This window comes from Meles meles, chromosome 21, assembly GCF_922984935.1.
Source record: "Meles meles chromosome 21, mMelMel3.1 paternal haplotype, whole genome shotgun sequence".
In the NCBI taxonomy this organism is placed as follows: domain Eukaryota; kingdom Metazoa; phylum Chordata; class Mammalia; order Carnivora; family Mustelidae; genus Meles; species Meles meles.
Genome location: NC_060086.1, coordinates 23,674,243 through 23,696,271, shown reverse-complemented (window position 1 = coordinate 23,696,271; position 22,029 = coordinate 23,674,243). Strand labels below are relative to the sequence as shown.

General features: G+C 44.6%; 1 protein-coding gene and 1 long non-coding RNA gene across 4 annotated transcripts in view; both read left to right on the top strand.

Annotated features, from left to right (window-relative positions):
• The first annotated feature begins 4 nt into the window (after nucleotides 1–4).
• Nucleotides 5–6,147, top strand: LOC123933392. Of its 2 annotated transcripts, none has more exons than XR_006816591.1 (3): nucleotides 5–36; nucleotides 4,275–4,348; nucleotides 6,083–6,147. It is a non-coding gene; the product is annotated as an uncharacterized LOC123933392 (long non-coding RNA). The 2 variants fall into 2 exon arrangements; XR_006816590.1 differs by lacking the exon at nucleotides 5–36 and adding an exon at nucleotides 322–385 and having other exon boundaries at nucleotides 6,083–6,139.
• Nucleotides 6,148–8,473: 2,326 nt separating this feature from the next.
• LOC123933381 overlaps nucleotides 8,474–22,029 on the top strand; it is a 49,833-nt gene continuing 36,277 nt past the window's right edge. Inside the window, exons 1-2 of one of the 2 annotated variants that reach the window (XM_045992469.1) lie at nucleotides 8,474–8,632; nucleotides 13,090–13,190. In XM_045992469.1, coding sequence (XP_045848425.1) covers nucleotides 13,180–13,190 — 11 coding nt within the window. In that variant the 5' untranslated portion in view covers nucleotides 8,474–8,632; nucleotides 13,090–13,179. Of the gene's footprint in view, nucleotides 8,633–13,089; nucleotides 13,191–22,029 lie in introns of those variants that run through there. The other variant, XM_045992472.1, reaches the window with a different exon arrangement.

Below are 22,029 nucleotides of genomic sequence, written 5' to 3'. Positions count from 1 at the left end.
TGGGCTGGGATGGAGACCGCCTTCTGGAGATTAAAGGTAAATGAACATTCGCCCTCTTCTTTCCCGAATTGTTTCATTTGTGAAGATGCCCGCCCGCTTCAAAATGTTAAAATATATTCAGAGGGAACGCAGTGACTGTCTGTCTCGCACCCCTGTCCCCAGCTGTTTGCGCCTGCTGCCGCCTTTAGACACGTACTTGATGTCACCGGGGCTCTGGTGAAGGATGGGTGCCTGGCTTCTCCTCCTTTCCTGTTACAAACAGAGCTTCTGATAAAAACCCTTGTAGACGAGTCCTCTGCATGTGTGGAAGACCTGCCAGTAGGATCGTGAGCCCCAGAGCCCGTGTGTCTGCCGTATTGATGATCACGAAGATTTTATCGTCATCGTGAGTGTCTACCGTACAGTTTAGAGATGTGCAAGGCTGGGTGATAGTGATAGGACACAAAGGCCTTTCATAGCGATTCCCTGATGTGATCCCTCACCTGCTCTGTTAACGAGCAAGCACAGGTATAACTCCTCTCACAGGAAACGAGACGGGTCCGGTTAGTGGCAGATCCAGGAGCGCATAGACTGCAGGTCCCGCAAGCCCCGGTTGCTTCCCTGTTCTCTGTCCAGAGCCTTGTGCTTGCTCAGGGTGTCTTTGCGGTCCGCCAGTCGGTGGTGCATCACTACCTCAGTGACGTGGTGTGGTGGAAGGAGCTGGAACAGAATGCAGGGGCAGAACGTGTCATGTGAGCAGAAGCCACTGGAGAAATGCCTCCTTGCGGCCCCATACCCTTTTGAATTGGTTCTGAGGTTTGGTTTCTCCCCCTGTCAATAATGGGTTAATAACGAATAGATCTGACGTTTTTCTTTCCTGTCAAGGTACTTGAGACTTAGGTACCCCTTCCAAGAAAATGGCTATCTATCAGGAGTGAGGAAAGCAAATAGCACAGGGTAGGAAAGATACTGTGGAGGTGTTTCGTTTGATAATCGTATTGCTCAAAGGGTTTTTTTTCTTTTTAATCTAAGTTTCTTTAAAAAAGTAATGCTTGTTTGTGCTTCGGAGCCTAGGCGGAAAGGGCCCGATTTTGCCTACCCACCTGTCTTTGTAAATACAGTTTCATTGCAACACGGCCACTCCCATTTACTTAAGTCTTCTCTATGGCTGATTTACCAGCACAACTGCGGAGTTGAGTACTTGGAGGAGAGGCCGTCTGGCCTGCCAAGGCTAAAATACTTCCTGGTCATTGGCAGCAAGTTTGCTAATTCTTGAATGGAGAGATCTGTGCTTCTAGACAGTGTGGAGCAAATTTTGTCTGCCAGTCTCATGGTCTCATGCACCTTCCACCCGGGATGGTCCCCCGGCTGCACCAGCAGAGGCTTAGCAGTGGGTCACAGGCTTTCTGCTTCCACCACGGTGGGAGATCGTTCTGTATGATCTCAGACCCAAGACTGTGGGGACAGTTGAAGGCTCCCGCTGTCCGGCAGCGAGCAGCAATAGGGCCCAGGGAAGGCAGTACCACCACAGATAAAGAGTCATGGGGTAGTGAATCCCTTTAAGGAACCTTGGCTTCTCTGTGTCTCCCAACTTCTATTTCCACACAACCCAAGGATCAAGGACCCAGGGGATGGGTGTCACCTTGGGCAACCTGTGCTGCGGTCGGCCCTGTGGGATCCCCTTTAAATCCGAGGGCTGTCCTTCCTCACGGCTCTCCCTGGAGGTGTCTGGGACCAAAGCCCCATCCTGGGTGTCCTCCACACCTCCTGTGACATGCCAACTCCTGACAAATAGGTGTCAGAAGCACTTAGGGATCCCAGAACCCAAACTGGAAGTGTCATGTGCCGCAGCCATTTTGTTCCTTTCCCAAAGCCCAGAAAGTAGATGTCTGTTCCTTAGAGGCTCCAGGTGTGCCTCTGGATAGCTTCCCCTCCACAGTGATCCCTTACTCAGAATTCTCCTGAGGGTCAAGTATCTGATGCCTGGGGACCTGATACGTGACTCGAACCCATGACCCTGAGATCATGACCTGAACCGAAATCAAGAGTTGGCCACTGGCTCGACTGAGCCACCCAGACACCCCGAGGGAAAGCTCCTTCTCATAAAGTAAGAAGTCCAACACAAGGCATAGGAGTGTATGCTGTCCTTCATTTGCTTTCAATCATACTCATTTGTCTTGGAATTTTATTTTATTTTTTAAAGATTTTATTATTTATTTATTTGACATAGAAAGAGATCACAAGTAGGTAGAGAGGCAGGCAGAGAGAGAGTGAGAAGCACACTCCCCGCTGAGCAGAGAGTCCCACACGGGGCTCGACCTCAGGATCCTGAGACCACGACCCGAGCAGAAGGCAGAGGCTTAATCCACTGAGCCACCCAGGCACCCTTGTCTTGGAATTTTAGACTCGCCTTAACCTTTCCTATTGTGGGAGTAACATTCTGGAAGGGTGTGGTGGGGTATCCTAGCGGAAGTTATGTCCTCATCTTCCCTAAACATTTCCTCCCGGTAGCCTTAGCCGGTTCGCCCATCGCGGCGTTCTGCACAAAACCAGGCATGCGTGGCAGCTGTGAGTGTGAACAATTGGGATGGCTGAGCCTGTGTCTTCTGATATCCCAGGAAGCGGTCTTTTTCTCTGTCCTCCTGTCTCCCTCTCTCTCTCCCTGCCTCTTCCGCAAACCAGACCCCCTGAGATTTTCCACAAGGGTGGGCCGTAGCTGGACCTACAGTTCTGACACTCACTGTTCGGAGCCCCCTCCTATCAGGAAACGCTTGCTCATGATTTCTGTCCCCATCATGCTGACCCCGGGGTTGGCGACCCCGCAGTCTCGGCTTCCCATCGCGGGTGACTATCTGCATACACAGTGTTCTTGCCTGTGCAGTGGCTCACGTCAGAAACGTGGGTGTCATCCCAGCCTGCAATAGCGACACCGCGACCAGATTCTGGATACCGGCACCTGTCTTTCCTTTTGTCTTTTCCCCTTGAACAAACTGGCTCTGTATTTCTGGAATAGAAGTACGGGTGGACACGGTGTTCCAAGAATACATGGGCGGGGGGCGATGCCAAGCAAGTCAGCAGGCACGGAGACCTTGTTTCTTGCTAGGCCGTAGGGTCGTGAGGAGCTGCTGCAGGCGACAGACAGGGTGTGGTTGGAAGAGGCCAGAAAGGGGTGTCTGTGCAGCTGGGGTTGAGGAGAGAACGCGTTCAAGAATAGTCATCAGGGCTGTGACTGGACATGGCAGACATGGAGAGAAAGTGCTAAGATGGCCGGGGCGTGAGTAGGCTGGGACACAGATGGGGGAGCGGGCCGTGAGTGTGTGTGTCTGTGTCTCTGTGTGGGTGTGTGTACCTCCATGTGTGTGTCTGTGTGTCTTTGCATGTGTTTCCCAGTGTCTTTGTCTCTGTGTGTCTCTGTGTGGGGTCTGTGTGTCTCTGCATGTCCCTGTGTGTGGGTCTGTGTAGATGTGTTTCTTTGACTCAGTGTATGTGTTTGTGTGTTTCCGTTTGTCTGTGTGTGTGGCTTTCACACTTGCTTTACTGCAGCCCACAGTAGACATCATAAAGTCTCACCCATGCCGCTTACTCTGGCAGGTTCTGCTGTGAGTGTCGCCGGAGTATTTCTTTCTACAGGAGTCCTCACAGCCCCGTGAGGTGCTGTCCCTTCTCTACTGTGTGGATGTGGAAAGCTTGGCCCAGGGAGTTGAGTGACTTCCCAGCACCTCGTAGCAGACAAGTGGCTGAGCTGGGATCTGAACCCCATTCCCTGGCTCCAGAGTGCCTGCCCTTCCCCCCACCACACTCTCCTCTCATGGGAAAAAGTAAATGTAGCACAAAACAGTGCTTGCCCTCACCGTGGCGGGTGCTTTGTGATGTTTGCTGTTGTATCCTGTTTGATCCCTCACATGCTGGCCCCACCCCCACATCGGTTTCCTGACCCTCTCTAATCTATGTCAGTCTGCTTTTTGGCAAAGTCTGTTAGGTCCTACATCCCCAGGGCCTCTCAGTGCCTCCCTGTCTCCATCCCAGTGGCTGTTCCCCCAGTTCCGGCTCCCCACGACTTCCTCCCTGGACCTTCTTCCTGGATGGCTGTGAGCGCCTCCTAACTTTCATCCTCTGTCCGTTCTCCACGCGGAGACCAAAGCCACCTGAAACTTGCATTTTTCCCCATATCGTTCCTGATTTGCGCCCTGAAATACTCTGTTGCCATTTGGGGCTTAGTAGTCGGTGCATGAAGACGGTCAGTAAATGTATGAGGGAATATAGAATTAGGAAACTTACTGTGTATTTTTCCTCAGGATGAAGATCTCCCAAGGAAATATTTTGAGGTTGACTTTCCGGTCATAGTCACGAGAAAGCTACACAGCATCAAGTAAGTGTGGCTTGGACCAGACAACTGAGCCGGGTAGATTCAGAGGCAGCGGTTAGTAGGGGGCCGGTCTGCATGCTGGGGACCTCATTTTAGGGGCTCTTCTCTTGGACCCCCTGCCCACTTTCTTGCTGGCCCCAGCATCCTCATTCCAACCTGTGGAGCAATCTTCCAAATGCAGTCACCCTCCGTTGGCGACAGTTCTGTCCGTGAGCGTCATTTGTCTGAACCTTGAAAAGAAATGACCTACAGTAGTTTGATCCTCTGAATTTTCTGTGTGTTGTGTCTTCTTTGTTACCTCCAGGGCATAGAGAGGTGCCCGGCCTAGAGGGATGCATAGTAAATATTGTTCGAGTGAGTGACGAGGAGACTAAACTTAGGCATTTACTGCATGTGAGATATTCTGGGTACCAGCCTGAGGCCAGGTTTTAAGAAGTTTGCAGAACTGTCGAGGACGAGTCAGTGACTCTCTTCTGGGAGCTTTTTTTTTTTTTTTTTTTTAAAAATACTGTATTTGACAGAGCAGAAGCAGGGAGAGTGGAAGATGGAGAAGCAGGCTTCCTGCTGAGCAGGAGCCCAAGGCAGGACTCATTCCCAGGACCCCGGGATCATGACCTGAGTTGAAGTCAGTCGCTTAACCAACTGAGTCACCCAGTTGTCTGTGCTCGGAGTTTTTGTGGCACCATGCGAAATGGATCAGGGATCACTGAATGGGACCATTCAGTGCTCAGAGCAGACTCGTGAATCCCAGTGGGGAAACCGAGGCTCAAAGCAGTGAAGTGAATTTCCCTCAGGGCACCCGTGGAGGAAGGGGTGGAGCTGAGATTTAAACCCTGGCCTCAAGCCGAAGGTCAGGGCTTCCTGGTGGTTTTAACTTGTGCTCCCTTCTTTCTTTCTCAGCGATTTAAATAAAATGCCAAGTCTTATATTTTAAAAAAATTTTGAATTAACCCTGAAAGTTTCAGCTTGTCTTTCAAAGATGTCTAGTTCTCATCGTTTGGAAATAGTTTTCAAGTATGAGACTGTTTTAGTTTATTCTACGGAACAAGGTTTTCACTCTTTCCAAATGCAAGATTCTGTTACAGTAAATATGCTTTTTAGTTGCCGCCTGGCATCTGAGACTGTGTATCTGCAGAGGAGGATCCGGCTTGGTAGAACCCCGCGTGAAATAAGAGTACGTGGGCTCTCCCTTAAGCCCAGAGGTGGCTTCTAGGCTGGAAAAGGCATTGGCCTTTGTGTGTGGTTGTTGTGGTAGAGGATTCAGGTCTCTCAGGTCTGATTTTTGGCATATCCTGGAGGAGAGGACTCGTCACATAAGTGTTACTGACTTCAGGTCTGTATAGGAGTCCGTTTTCCAGATAACTGTGAGCAGTAAGGACTGGGTTATACATTTTGTTGCAGAAGAGGCAGGAAACTAGAGAGACCTTGGAAAACACTGGAACATCGGGTAAGTACTGAGTGATTTCTGAGTGTTGAGTATTTCCTGATGAGATTGAGAGTGGACATCCGATTCGGAGTGTCCTGTTAGTGAACTCCCCTGACCCCGATCTGCCAAAGTGTGACTGCATGTGCCCAGGGCCAGATGCCACGGAGCAGAAGGCCCTGTGCATTCAGTGGCCCTTGCTTTGAAGAGGAGCAGGATGTGTTTGCCTTTTCTGGAGAATCTGCGAACTGTGTTTGCAGTTTTGCTGAATCTGAGCTCCTTGCCTCATTTCTGTCTTTCCCGTCTTTCCACAGAGTCAAGCCTTTCTTATCACAACCCATCATAGAATGACATTCAGAGGACCCACTTCAAATCGGCAAGTACCTTTCACCTACGTGTTACAGTATGGGCTATAGAACTCTCTTTGCTTTCTTTCCCCTTTTCCTTTTAAAAGTGTGTGTGTGTGTGTGTGTGTGTTTGTGTGTCTGGGTCTGAGCCTGCGTGTGTGCACCCATGATGTCCCAGGTGTATACTTCTGTGATACATTTACACAGTGACGGAATTTAAAACAGATGTGCATAGGTCCCTGTTCTTCAATCTTTACAGAATGTTTCTCAGTGATTTGCAAAAGATGCCAAAATAGATTTTTTCGTGAAAATCTCCATTTCCAGCTTTCCTGGGGAGCATCCATTCCGGTAGCATCAGACCCTCAGTCCCACCCCCACCGCTCCCCGCTGTCTGTACCTGACCTGCGCTGCCCGTGATGTCTCCTCCTTGTTCCCTCTGCTTGGGTTTTCGCTCTCACGTTTGAATTATGAGTGTTGCCAGCAACACTCTGCTCACCTCTAAGCCTTTTGAACCCAGGGAAACCTCTTCCAGAATGTTCCATCGTTTTCAGTCTGTGTCTGAGGGAGTAGTTCAAGGGACTTCTTTTTTTTTTTTTAAGATTTTATTTATTTATTGACAGAGAGAGAGAGATCACAAGTAGGTAGAGAGACAGGCAGAGAGAGAGGGGAAGCAGGCTCACTGCTGAGCAGAGAGCCCGATGCGGGACTCGATCCGAGAACCCCAAGATCATGACCTGAGCTGAAGGCAGAGGCTTAACCCACTGAGCCACCCAGGTGCCCAGTTCAAGGTATTTCTTAATAATTGCTGTCAGGAGCCATGCCCAGCGAGGATGGCCTTTGTGGTTGGTGGACACAGATGACACAGGAACCGTCAGACAACCAGACAGGCCTCTATGCAACCACAGTGCCATACTCCTGCTCCTAGTGAAGAAACTCCCCCAGAAAAGAACATCTCCCCCATCCCTTGTTTCCCTCCTACGAATTGTAAGTAGATCCTCTGCAGGCTTTGCCGTTTCCTGGTGTAGTTGTTTTCTCCACACTGTAGCTGTCACAGTTCTCTTCATATTGGGTGAATACTTGGGTCAGGAGGATTACTGATAACAAAAAAGTTACCACCTTGCATTAGCTTTGATCCATCAGTGCAGAAATGTATGAAGTAGAAAGTAAACACGCTCCATCATCTCTCCCCCCACCAAGAGAAGCAGCGTTCAGGGTGTTTCCTCCTGTGGATGAAGAGCACACCTAGAGATGGAAAATATCACACATGAGAAAACACACAGAAAGATAATCCAGTGCCTGGCACGTAGAGCGTTCCATAAATTGTTGTTGAGAGACCATATATACACATTGAATGAATATGTAGGTTGTAGTTCAGTATGTATCTGTTGAATGAGTGAATCTGTATTTCTCAAAATCCGTAAATTCAGGTGTCCTTTTAATAAAGTGAATCATTTATATGTCCTGCTTTGTAGCTAGCTCGCTCTTTCTGCAACTTAGTGACCCATGACTATCTTCGTGTCGTCATATATAGGTCTGCCTCATTTCTGATGGCTTTCTAGTTCTCCTCAGCATGCAAATTCCATTTTCCTTAATGTACTCAGTACCGATCGTCCTTTAGACAGCTGCGTGTTTTATGGTGTTCTCTTAAGCGGTGCTGTAGAAAGCACAGGTACACGTGGGTATGTACAGCAATTGCTGGCTCAAGGAATTGTCCCTGGTGAATTCTAACAGCTACTGCCAAATCGTTCTTCGAGACCCTCTTTACTGATTTGTATTTTCATGAGAGTAGATGAGGGTTCCCTTTCCGTACACCGTAATGCTGGCTGTTATCATTTAAAAAATTCTGCCGAACTGCCAAACCTATTAAGTTAAAAAATTTTAAAGAACTTTGTGCTGATGAGATGGAGTATCCTTCCTTCCTTTTACTGGCCTGCTGGATTTCTTTGTAAATGTCCATTGGAAATGTTGCAGTTTCATTTTCTTTTCAGTTTCTGGGAATCCTTTAGAACATTAGGATATATTCTTTTTTTTTAAGATTTTATTTATTTATTTGACACACAGAGATCACAATTAGGCAGAGAGGCAGACAGAGAGAGGGTTGGGGAGGGGGGAAGCAGGTTCCCTGCTGAAGTAGAGAGCTGGGTTCAGGGCTCGATTCCAGGACCCTCGGATCATGACCTGAGCCGAAGGCAGAGGCTTTAACCCACTGAGTCACCCAGGTGCCCCAAAGATATATTCTTTGATCAAAGTCCCTCATCAGCCTTTTTTGGGCAGATTTTTTTCTTAGTCTTCTGCTTGCTTTTGAACTGTGTGTTTGTGTCTCATGTAGACACATTTTCTCGTCCTTTGCTTTGTAGTTTTTGATCTTGCCGCCATACGGAGAAAGGAGAATTCGAGTAAAAATAAGGGACATATAAATATGAGTGAAGACCTGAGAAAAATCATAGGTGATCATAAAGCTGGCACAAATGTCATCGAAATACTACCCTGCATCATCTGACCCATGAGGATGTGACTGTAAGATCCTCCACTATTTCTTTATGATTAGGAAAGGCAAAGTGTTGGTAAACTGGCATGTGCTTGACTGTTCGATGCATCCTGATTTCGGGAATGTTAAAGCAGAAAAATATATGCATCTTGGAATTGACACTTTTGTTAAGCTGAATTATGCATGGGGTGGAAAATTCCAAGTATATAAATAGGCACACAGTGAAAAATCAGAAGGAGTAAATCAGGTTCTCTTACTCTGCTCCTTAAATCCTCCTGCTGGTTGGGATCCACACGGTTAAGCAGGTCTCTGTCTGCCTCCTGACTTTACTCTTGACTGCAGTCATTCTGAGCTGGCCACATTGTCGTGCCGCAGCCTGACCATGCCACGCTTACCGTCACCTTCGGATCTTCCACTTCCTTCTACCATGGCCTGGAACTCTTTTCCCCTAATTTTGCTTGCCAGTCTCCTTTTGATCACCTCTGTCTTAGCTTAGCTGCTGCCTCCCCTGAGAAGCTCTCCATGACCAGCAGGTGAAAGACTGAACCCTGTCCCTCCTACTCTTTTTGTTTTTCATCACCTTTTATTTGCTTCATAGCACTTAACACTCTGATATTCTCTTAATTCTTCCCTTCTTTAATGATTCATTGTCTCTCTCCCTTCTCTGGGGCAGGTAAGCCTCATGAGAGGTAGTGACCTGTCTGTCTCCTGTTCATCACTGTGTCCCCAGCACGTGGAACAGTGCCTGGCATGCAGAGATTGTTGATTGAATAAATAACACACCTGAATGGCCAAACAAACGAATGTGTTGGTATTTTTGTAGTACATCTCAACTCTTTTTTTTTTTTTCGAATGAGGGAATCACTCACTCCATGCACGCCTTTTAGCAACATGTACATTATTTGCAAGAAGGGGCACAAGTGTTTGGGAATCATTTGATCTCATAATAGGGCAGATGTGCCTTCAGAGTCTATATATTCCTTTTCTCACTTGGGGATTGTAGCACCTGGAGCTCTGACTTTGGGTTTCCCTGCTTCCGTGATACCTAGCAGGCTCCTAGGAGGTATGTCTTTTAGCTCGTGGTGTGTAGCTCAGTGTATTTGAGTCAGCTAAATGGGGTTATCTGCATCATGAGGGTGTTCAGACGCACTATGGTTTAGCCTCTTTCCCTTTTTCTACTGTGACCGCTCAGAGCCGAGAGAACCTGAGCTATTGGCAACAGTATAGGATGGCTGTTGGATATTCCAGTTCCTTCCATGGTCTGTACCCTTGAGGAAGCTGAGCAAGCAGTGCTTCGGGTATACCACCAAGCAGTTTGCTTTTTTTTTTTTAATTATAATCCATTTTTAAAACTTTTTTTTTCCCATTTTATTTATTTTTTCATCGTAACAGTATTCATTCTTTTTGCACAACACCCAGTGCTCCATGCAAAACGTGCCCTCCCCATTACCCACCACCTGTTCCCCCAACCTCCCACCCCTGACCCTTCAAAACCCTCAGGTTGTTTTTCAGAGTCCATAGTCTCTTATGGTTCGCCTCCCCTGCCCAATGTCCATAGCCCGCTCCCCCTCTCCCAATCCCACCTCCCCCCAGCAACCCCCAGTTTGTTTTGTGAGATTAAGAGTCATTTATGGTTTGTCTCCCTCCCAATCCCATCTTGTTTCATTTATTCTTCTCCTATCCCCCTACCCCCCCATGTTGCTTCTCCATGTCCTCATATCAGGGAGATCATATGATAGTTGTCTTTCTCCGATTGACTTATTTCACTAAGCATGATACGCTCTAGTTCCATCCACGTCGTCGCAAATGGCAAGATTTCATTTCTTTTGATGGCTGCATAGTATTCCATTGTGTATATATACCACATCTTCTTTATCCATTCATCTGTTGATGGACATCTAGGTTCTTTCCATAGTCTGGCTATTGTAGACATTGCTGCTATAAACATTCGGGTACACGTGCCCCTTCGGATCACTATGTTTGTATCTTTAGGGTAAATACCCAGTAGTGCAATTGCTGGGTCATAGGGTAGTTCTATTTTCAACATTTTGAGGAACCTCCATGCTGTTTTCCAGAGTGGTTGCACCAGCTTGCATTCCCACCAACAGTGGAGGAGGGTTCCCCTTTCTCCACATCCTCGCCAGCATCTGTCATTTCCTGACTTGTTATTTTTAGCCATTCTGACTGGTGTGAGGTGATATCTCATTGTGGTTTTGATTTGTATTTCCCTGATGCCGAGTGACGTGGAGCACTTTTTCATGTGTCTGTTGGCCATCTGGATGTCTTCTTTGCAGAAATGTCTGTTCATGTCCTCTGCCCATTTCTTGATTGGATTGTTTGTTCTTTGGGTGTTGAGTTTGCTAAGTTCCTTATAGATTTTGGATACTAGCCCTTTATCTGATATGTCGTTTGCAAATATCTTCTCCCATTCTGTCAGTTGTCTTTTGGTTTTGTTAACTGTTTCCTTTGCTGTGCAAAAGCTTTTGATCTTGATGAAATCCCAACAGTTCATTTTTGCCCTTGCTTCCCTTGCCTTTGCCGTTGTTCCTAGGAAGATGTTGCTACGGCTGAGGTCGAAGAGGTTGCTGCCTGCATTCTCCTCAAGGATTTTGATGGATTCCTTTCTCACATTGAGGTCCTTCATCCATTTGGAGTCTATTTTCGTGTGTGGTGTAAGGAAGTGGTCCAATTTCATTTTTCTGCATGTGGCTGTCCAATTTTCCCAGCACCATTTATTGAAGAGGCTGTCTTTTTTCCATTGGACATTCTTTCCTGCTTTGTCGAAGATGAGTTGACCATAGAGTTGAGGGTCGATTTCTGGGCTCTCTATTCTGTTCCACTTAAAACTTTTAATTGATGATGTTTTTAGGCGTACATAAAAATAAACCTGTGAATCTCTATGTATGCAACACCTAACTTTAACTATGACCAACTTCCTGTACCAGTGGTTCTAAAAGTGTAGTCCTAGACTAGAGGCATCAGCACAACCTAAGCACTTGTCAGAGATACCCATTTCTTTCTTTCTTTTTTTTTTTTTTAAGATTTTGTTTATTTATTTGACAGACAGAGATCACAAGTAGGCAGAGAGAGAGGAGGAAGCAGGCTCCCCGCCGAGCAGGGAGCCCAATGCCGGGCTCGATCCCAAGACCCTGGGATCACGACCTAAGCCAAAGGCAGAGGCTTTAACCCACTGAGCAACCCAGGCACCCTGAGATACAGGTTTCTAACTTTTGAAAGAATTTGAAAAAATTTCTACTTTCGAATGAACTGCTGAATTAGAAACTCAGGGGGGTAGAGCCCGTCAGTCTGTTTTAACAAGCCCTCCAGGTGATACTGATGGCTGCCAAAGCTTGAGAACCACTATATAGACCATTTCATCTGATCTCTGCTGGACTATTTTATTTTATTTCAAGATTTTATTTATTTGTTAGGCAGAGAGGCAGGCAGAGAGAGAAGGGGAAGCAGGCTACCGCTGAGCAGAGAGCCCAATGCGGGGCTCCATCCCAGGACCCTGGGATCATGACCTGAGCTGAAGGCAGAGGCTTTAACCCACTGAGCCACCAGGTGCCCCGTTGCTGGAGTATTTTAAAGCAAATGTTATCATTTTGTTTTACTTCGGTATGGAAACAGTATTCCTTTAATCACAATATCTCACAGATTGGCACAACGTTTAGAAGCAGCCAGCCAATTGGTACCATTGTTTCCATAGGCTTATCCTTTGAACTCCTCATTCCACTCATACAGACCTACTTGACAGTTGCTTCATAATGTTTATATAAAGATGTTCACTGCAGTGCCTCAGATGGAGAAAACTTGAAAATACCATATGTCTGATAGTGAGAGATCAGTTGAGTAAGTTATTTTATCCACTCTGGAATGCTAGGAAATCATTGCAGAGAATGATGTCATTGATATTACCGTTAAATAAGGAAAGCAGTTTTCAAAAGAAGAATTGGCCCTGTTTGTTTTTTTCTGTGTGAGGTGTGTATGTATGTTTGTGTGAGAATGTGTTTATGTTGTATATGTGAGTTTAGGCACATAGGAAAAAGGACCAGGATGTTCTACACAAAAATACTAATAGTTATCTCTGGAAGATGTGGTTTTAGTTCATTTCTACCCTCTTCATTCCTGATTTCCCCCCCCCACAATGGAGTGTGTATATATATATATATTTTTTTAAGATTTTATTTATTTGACAGAGAGGGAGATCACAAGTAGGCAGAGAGGCAGGCAGAGAGAGAGGGGGAAGCAGGCTCCCTGCTGAGCAGAGAGCCCAAGTGGGACTCGATCCTAGGACCCTGAGATCATGACCTGAGCCAAAGGCAGTGGCTTAATCCACTGAGCCACCCAGGCGCCCCGCAGTATGTATTTTTATAATGGAGAAAAACAATAAATTTACTTTAATTTTGAAAAAAATCATATCCGTTGAAATTATAATTTTTTGATGAATTTTTGTTGAAATGATCATCTCTTCTTGGATTTGCAGGTGGACACCTTGGATTCAAAGAGATATGCTGTTATTGGAGCAGATCTCCGAGATTTACCTGAACTGGAAGAGAAACTAAAGAAACGTAACATGAATCCACAGTGAGATTTTTTTTAACCTCTTATGCATTTGTGACTTCTTGCTAATAGGAGATAAGGCCAGTTGAAATTGCAGCATGATACTTCTGTCCATTTTTTATTCTGAGATATTATCTCATTGCTACTGAGAGTGGTTTTCTGTAGTATTTTTAGAAGCAAAGTTCTCAGTCAAGCCCGTTTTCCCATCAGAATAATGTGCATTGCTTTTGTAACATACTGATGCCTAACATCATAAAGCTTGAGAGAAGATAATTATATGCATAGAAACGTGTAATTGCAATATACAAAGGATTAGAATGTGGAATATATAAAGAAAAGCTACTACTGAAAAAGGTAAGTCCCATAGGAAAACAGGCAAAAGACAGATGACAAGGCACCTCAAAGAAGGAAGTGAATATTATATGAAAAGTTACTGAACCTCAGTAGTAATCAATCAGATGGAACTCTATTTTACTCCAGCCACGTCAGCACAAATATAAAAGTCTGACATTATCAGGTGCTGGAAGGTTATATGAGAACAAGACGGTCCTGCACAACTGATGCAAGTGAATTTGGGACAGTCATTATGAGCAACAGTCTGGAAGTATCTACTAAAATTGCAAGCTTGTGTGCCATGTTGTATAGTAATTCATTCCACTTTTGGTTGTGTGCACCTCAGAAAGGTCTGCCTGTGCAAGGAGGATGTTCATCATGGGCACTGTTTTCAGTAACAGAAAAATGGAACCATTCTAACTATCCATCAGGAGAAGAGTGAGTGAGCAGTATGTAAAAGGCATGACCTAGATCAGCATGGAGAGAGGTCAAAAACAAAATGTTGCATGAAAATAAAAAAGTCAAGATACCAAATGTGTATCAAACCCTCAAAATACAGTACTTCCATGATTACATCTGTGTATCACAGAAGTATTTTAAAAATGGACCGGAAGGGTTCACATCAAATTCTTGGGAGCAGGTACATTTTGGGAACAGTGGAGGAGAGTGAGATATGTGGTTTTAGCACACTGATACTGGTCAAAATGAGACTGGAATTTAACAGTAGTGGAGGGTAAAGACGTGTCTAGAAATCTTACTGTTAGTGAGGATGACACTTTCAACAATAATGGAGGTAAGTAACTCAAGAGAGAGGTTTGAGGGGAAGGTAGGAGAAACAGTTACTTAAAAAATAAATTGAAGGCAAAGAATCAGTGGCCAGTGGGGAAGGTAGGAGAAACAGATAGTTAATTAAAAAATAAATTGAAGGCAAAGAATCAGTGGCCAGTGATCAGAGAGTAGCTGTTCGGGAAATCACTGGTAGAGAAGAGGCTGTAGAGTGGACAGAGGACCAGAGCCTTGGAGGGAAGGGAGAGCTGTCCTTCTTCCGAGAAGAGAGGAAGGCGGGTGAGGACAGGTGGAAATACAGGTGAGTTTGGGCTGATGCAGGGGAGGGAGTGTAGGGAATTGAAGCTTGACCTTCCGGGTCCATCTTTTGTTAAAGTGGTGATGGCTGTCACCTCTGGGCTTTGAAGTTCTTGTTTACGTGTTTAGCCTAGAATCGAAAACCAGGTTGTCGTTGTCGAGATGTGTATTTCCACAGTTGCAGATGTTGGGGATGGCGCTCACACACCTGGTGCTTATCGTCTGTTTGTCTGTCTCACTGAGTGTTCAGAGAGCAGGGCCAATGCACTGTACATAATATGCCTCTTTTTTCCTTTGTGGAACCCTTTAGATGGTTTCCAGATGGTAGCGAGCAGAGCGTTCTTTCAGCGAAAGGGAAGTCTCAGTGTTCAAGGACACCACTGGTTTTCTTGGGGGCATATTAATGAGTGATCAGTAGGCTGCTTCCAGCTGACGGTGCTCAACCTGGAGCCCTCTCAGAATGAAGCAAGCCGAGTGTCGGAATCTCATCCTGGGCTCCAAGTGACCTCTCCTGCTTACAAGTATTTAGTAGGGGCAGTTTTTTTCTGAAACAAACAACCCCCCAGAAAAGCCTCTTTGAGCCTTAATTTCATTTATCAACTGGGGTAAAAACTACTCCACAAGATGGTCCTGAAGATTAAGTTAAGTCTGCTGCGAAAGTGGTTGAACAGAATTGACAAATAGACTACAGTCTCCTGTAGATTACTGCGGTCACCATGGTAACCAGCTGCCACCTACTGCCACTGTAGTGACCCACCACGGGAGCAAATCTGCCAAAAGAATAGGAAATATCAGTGACAAATCAGGCTAGCTCTTGGAAGGGAAGTTTGCCTCACCTTTGGACATCTACAAAATGGATGAAGAGCAGTTGCTGGGACAAGTATTAGAATTAGGTATATAATTCTCCGGGGCTTTGTTTGTGCTCCGTATTTTCCTTTATGACTGTCTTTGCTTTGCTTTCACTTGTATTTTGAAAAGTATTAATCCGATTTTTAATATTGCCAATGGCTACCTCCTAAAACTACACTGAAATATGTTAAACTTTTCATTTTCAAATAATTCAAATCTACAAGAACGTTGCAAAAATCATACAAAAAATTCCCACATAGCCTTCTTTACCTGGCTTCCCCACGTGATAGTGTCTTAAGGACACTTTTGCATTAAAACGGTTATTGGAGCTGTAGTTCTCTAATATCAACCTGTTAATTGGGGTCTTAGAACTTTCTCCCCACTCATTTGCTTTTTCTAATCATTTCTGTTTATATAATCTGAGGTTTTAAAACTTAGGTTGTTGCCAATTTTAAAAAATTATTTTGAATACTTTTCTTTCTGATTTTCAACTTTGTTTGCAACTCAGACTTCGTTGACTTTCCTCTGGATTTAGTGCCCTCGGTTTCTTTATACTGTGATCCAGTTGAGTACAGAGAGCACTTGGATATATATTCTCAAATAACTTGAATTATATACCATTTCATGGTCAAAAAAAAAAAAAGGAAAGAAGAAAACCAAAGAACAGTAATGATGGATAGTTTGTTCTGTGATTAGGTCAGAGATGGCACTTTTTTCATGGGGAGCCTTTCTAGTGATAAAGAGTCTACACCCTGAGCCCAGGTGTATAGCTTCCATTCTGACAGTAACATATACCATGTGCTTTTCAACTGCTTTCTTAGGTATTCGAGTTCAGACAACTTATTTGTTTTGAGAACCGCCACCAGTAAAAATAGACAAATATAACCCTCTGCGGCATGCCTGGGTGGCTCAGTTGGTTCAGCATCTGACTCTTTTTTTTTCTTTTTTAAGATTTTATTCATTGATTTGACAGAGAGAGAGAGACAGTGAGAGAGGGAACACAAGCAGGGGGAGTGGGAGAGGGAGAAGCAGGCTTCCCACGGAGCAGGGTGCTCGATGTGGGGCTGGATCCCGGAGACCTGGGATCATGACCTGAGCTGAAGGCAGACACCCAACGATTGAGTCACCCAGGCACCCCGAGCATCTGACTCTTGATTATGGCTCAAGTCATGATCTCAGGGTCATAGGATCAAGCCCCATGGTGGGCTCTGTACTCAGCGGGAGCCTGCTTGAGATGCTGTCTCTCCTTCTCCTTCTGTCCCTCCCCCATCCTCTGTGTACATGCTTACTCTCTAAAATAAACAAATAAATCGTTAAAAAAAATTTTTTAGGGGCTCCTGGATGGCTCAGTGGGTTAAAGCCTCTGCCTTCAGCTCAGGTCATGATCCCAGGGTCCTGGGATCAAGCCCCACATTGGGGGGTAGCAGTCTCTGCTCAGCGGAGAGCCTGCTTCCCCCCCCCCCCCCCGCACCACCGCTGCCTGCCTCTCTGCCTACTTGTGATCTCTCTCTGTTGAGTAAATAAATAAAATAAAATAAAACCACTTGCTTTGTGTGAAAAATAACAATAAGCCATGAGGAATAGCCATATTTAGGGACAGAGAAAGAAAGAGGACACAGTAAAGGAGTGAGAGAAGGAGCAATAAAGGATCCAGGAATAAACCAGCGGAGCTCACATAGTTTGAGGCTGTGTTCCCTTTTAAGAATTAAGGGTTTTAGAGATTTTTCTAGGAGTTTATTGCTTATTTCATAATTTGTTCATTACTTCGGGTCTGTTGAATCGGAGTGCATACTAACCAATGTAATTTCCTGAAGATTGTTCATGTTCTTGTCAATTCTTGATGGTAAAGACATATGAGAATTATATTTGGTTAAACAAGTATCACCATTTCTGTGTTTGTCAGTCAGTTTTTAATGTGTAACAGAGTCTCTCCAACTCAGTGCTTTGGAAAACTTCCACTTTAGAACAGCTCACAATCTAGACACACAAGTTGCTCAAGATTCTGTGAGTGGAGAGATTGGGCTGGGTGTAGCTGGTTGGAACTTCTGCTGGGGCCAGGTATAGCTGATATCCCCTCAGGTTCACTATATGTGGACAGCAGGAGGATAGGATGCCTCATTTTATTGCACAGGGCCTCCCCTCCAGTTGCAAGCTAGCTTGGGTTCATTCCCATGGTGGTTTAGGTTTCCAGGCGAGAGAGTGAGGGCCCGTGTGCAAGTGATCTTCAAGCTTCTGCTTGTGTTACGTTTGCTACGGTTCCCTTGGCTAAAGCGAGTTCTACAACTAACCCCTCCCCCCATACCAGGGGAAGGAAGAGTCTCTGCATCTGGAATGGGGGAGTCTGCTGTGTCACCTTGTCACCACGTGCAAGTGTGGCAGGGGAGAACTTTATTTTTATTTAAACTTAAGTTAATTAACCTATAATGTGTTACTAGTCTCAGAGATAGAGGTCAGTGATTCATCAGTCTTCTATAACACCCAGTGCTTATTACGTCCCACGCCTTCCTTGAGGTCCATTCCCCAGTTATCGCCTCGCCCGACCTCCATGACCTCCTGCAACCCTCAGTTTGTTTCCTATGATTAAGAGTCTCTTTCGGTTTGTCTCCCTCTCTGGTTTCATCTTACTTTATGTTTTCCTCTCTTCCTCTATGATCCTCATGATCCTTTCTTCCTCTCTTCCTGTATGATCCTTTGTTTCTTAAATTCCACATGTGAGTGAGATCATATGGTAATTGTCTTTCTCTGATTGGTATAGTTCGCTTAGCATAGTACCCACTAATTCCAGGGCACGTGGATGGCATAGTCTGTTCAGCATCTGCCTTCAGCCCTGCCTTAGGATCCCTGCTCAAGGGGGAGTCTGCTTCTCCCTCTGCCTCTCTGTCCCCCTGCTTCTGTTTTCTCTGCCTCTCAAATAAATAAATTATTTTTTAAATGCCCTCTAGTTCCAACCACATTATTGCAAATAGCAAGATTTCATTTTTTGATGGCTGAGTAATAGGTGTGTGTGTCTCTGTGTGTGTCTGTGTATACATGACATCTTCTTTATCCATTCATCTGTCGGTGCACATCTGAGCTCTTTCCATAGTTCGGCTATTGTGGACATTGCTGCTATAAACATTGGGGTGCAGGTGCCCAGTTGATCACTGCATTTGTATCTCTGGGGTAAATCCCTAGTAGTGCAATTCCTGGGTTGTAGGGTAGCTCTACTTTCAACTTTCTGAGGAACCTCCATACTGTTTTCCAGAGTGCCTGCACCAGTTTGCATTCCCACTAAGAGGGTAGGAGGGTTCCCCTTTCTCTACATCCTTGCCAACATCTGTCGTTTCCTGAGTGGTTAATTTTAGCCTTTCTGACCAGCGTGAGATGGTATCTCTTTGTGGTTTTGCTTTGTATTTCCCTGATGCCGAGTGATATGGAGCATTTTTTCATGTGTCTGTTGGCCATTTGAATGTCTTCTTTGCAGAAATGTCTGTTCATGTCTTCTGCCTATTTCTTGCTCGGATTATTCTTTGGGTGTTGAGCAGAAATGTCTGTTCATGTCTTCTGCCTATTTCTTGCTCGGATTATTCTTTGGGTGTTGAGTTGAGTTCGCTATAGATTTTGGATACTATCCCTTTATCTGACATGTCTTTTGCAAATATCTTCTCCCATTCTGCCAGTTGTCTTTTGGTTTTGTCGACTATTCCCTTTGCTGTGCAAAATCTTTTTATCTTGGTGAAGTCCCAATAGTTCATTTTTTTGCCTTTCGTTCCCTTGGCTTTGGAGATGTGTCTAACAAGAAGTTGCTGCCGCTGAGGTCACAGAACTTGCTGCCTGTGTTCTCTACAATTTTGATGGATTCCTGTCTCATGTGTAGGTCTTTCATCCATTTGGAGTCTATGTTTGTGTATGGTGTAAGGAAATAGTATAGTTTCATTCTTCTGCAGGTAGCTGTCCAATATTCCCAATACCATTTGTTGAAGAGACTGTCTTTTTTCCATTGGATATTCTTTCCTGCTTTGTCAAAGGTTAGTTGACCATAGAGTTGAGGGTCTGTTTCCAGATTCTATATTCTGTTTCATTGGCCCATTTGTCTGTTTTTGTGCCGGTACATACATACTCTCTTAATGATTACAGCTTTGGAACAGAGCTTAAGATTGGGATTGTGATGCCACAAGCTTTGTGGTGCCATCACCAGATTGTGATGCCATCAGCACTCCTTTGACTGTTTGGGGTCTTTTCCGGTTCCATACACATTTTAGGATTATTTGTTCCATCTCTGTGAAAAAAAGTTGATGGTATTTTGATAAGGATTGCATTGACTATGTAGATTGCTCTCGGTAGCATAGACATTTTAACAGTATTTGTTCTACCAATCCATGAGCATGGAACATTTTTCCATTTCTTTGTGTCTTCCTCAGTTTCTTTCATAAGTGTTCTATAGTTTTTGGAGTACAGATCCTTTACCTCTTTGGTTAGGTTTATTCCTAGGTGTCTTATGGTTTTGGGTGCAATTGCAAATGGGATCGACTCCTTAATTTCTGTTTTTTTCTGTCTCCTTGTTAGTGTATAGAAATGCCACTGATTTCTGTGCATTGATTTTCTATCCTGCAACTTTGCTGGGGTGGAGTCTTTTGGGTTTTCTGCATAGAGTATCATGTCCTCTCCAAAGAGTGAGAGTTTGACTTCCTCTTTGCTGATTTGGATGCCTTTCTTTCTTTCTTTCTTTCTTTCTTTCTTTCTTTCTTTCTTTCTTTCCTTCTTACTTTTTATAAAATTTTATTTATTTGATAGAGAAATCACAAGTAAGCAGAGCATCAGACAGAGGAAGAGGGAGAAGCAGGTTCCCTGCTGAGCAGAGTGCGTCTTCAGGACTCAATCCGAGGACCCTGAGTTGAAGGCAATTAACCAACGGAGCCATGTAGGCACCCCTGCCTTTTATTTCTTTCCGTTGTCTGATTGCTGAGGCTCAGACTTCTAGTACTATGTTGAACAGCAGTGGTGATAGTGGACATCCCTGTTGTGTTCCTGACCTTAGGGGAAAAGGAAAAGGTTCTCTTTTTCCCCATTGAGAATGATACTCCCTGTGGGCTTTTCATATATGGCTTTTATGATGTTGAGGTACATTCCCTCTCTCGCTACACTGTGAAATTTTGGTCAGGAAAGGATGCTGTAGTTTGTCATATGCTTTTTTTGCCTCTGTTGAGAGGATCATGTGGTTCTTGTCCTTTCCTTCATTTATGTAGGAAATCATTATGGATTGATTTGCGGGTATTGAACCACCCTTGCATCCCAGGAATTAAATTCCACTGGTCGTGCTGAATAATGCTTTTCATGTACTGTTGGATCCTATTAGGTAGTATTTTGGTGAGAATTTTTGCATCCATGTTCATCAGGGATATTGGTCTGTAATTCTCCTTTTTAGTGAGGTCTTTGTCTGGTTTGGGGATCAAGGAAATGCTGGCCTCATAGAAAGAGTTTGGAAGTTTTCCTCCCATTTCTGGTTTTTGAAACAGCTTCAGAAGATTAGGGATTAATTCTTCTTTAGCTGTTTGGTAGAATTCCCCTGGGAAGACATCTGGCCCTGGACTTTGGTTTGTTGGGAGATTTTTGATTACTGCTTCAATTTCTTTGCTGGTTATGGGTCTGTTTAGGTTTTCTGTTTCTTCCTGTTTCAGTTTTGGTAGTGTATATATCTCAGGAATGCATCTGTTTCTTCCGGATTGCCTAATTTGTTGAAACATAGTTGCTCGTAATATGTTGTTACAGTTGTTTGTATTTCTTTGGTGTGTTTGTCTCCTCTTTCATTCATGATTTTATTTATTTGGGTCCTTTCTCTTTTCATTTTGATAAATCTGGCCAGGGGATTATCGATCTTTATAAATTTGTTTATTTATTTTACTTATGTGACAGAGAGAAATCACAACTAGGCAGAGAAGCAGGCAGAGAGAGAGGAGGAAGCAGGCTCCCTGCGGAGCAAAGAGCCCGATGCGGGGCTCGATCCCAGGACCCCGGGATCATGACCTGATCCGAAGGCAGAGGCTTTAACCCACTGAGCCACCCAGGTGCCCCGGGGATTATCGATCTTATTAATTCTTTCAAAGAACAAGCTCCTAGTTTCATTGATCTGTTCTACTGTCCTTTTGGTTTTATTTTATTGATTTCTGCTCTAATCTTTAGTATAGGCTTTATTTGCTGTTCTTTCTCCAGTTCTTTAGGTGTAAGGTTTGGTTTTGTATTTCAGATCTGTATTGTTTCTTGAGAAAGGCTTGTATTACTATATACTTCCCTCTTTGCTGCATCCCCAAATTTTGAACAGTTATGCTTTCATTTTCGTTGGTTTCCATGAATTTTAAAATTCTTCTTTAGCTTCCATGTATTTGAGTTCTTTCCAACTTTCCTCTTGGATTGAGTTCCAGTTTCAAATCATTGTGGTCTGAAAATATGCAGGGAATGATCCCAGTCGTTTGGTACCAGTTGGGACCTGATTTATGTACCAGTAGGTGATCTATTCTGGAGAATGTTCCATGTGCACTTGAGAAGAATGTTTTTTGTTTGTTTGTTTGTTTGTTTTTAAAGATTTTTATTTATTTGACAGAGATCACAAGTAGGCAGAGAG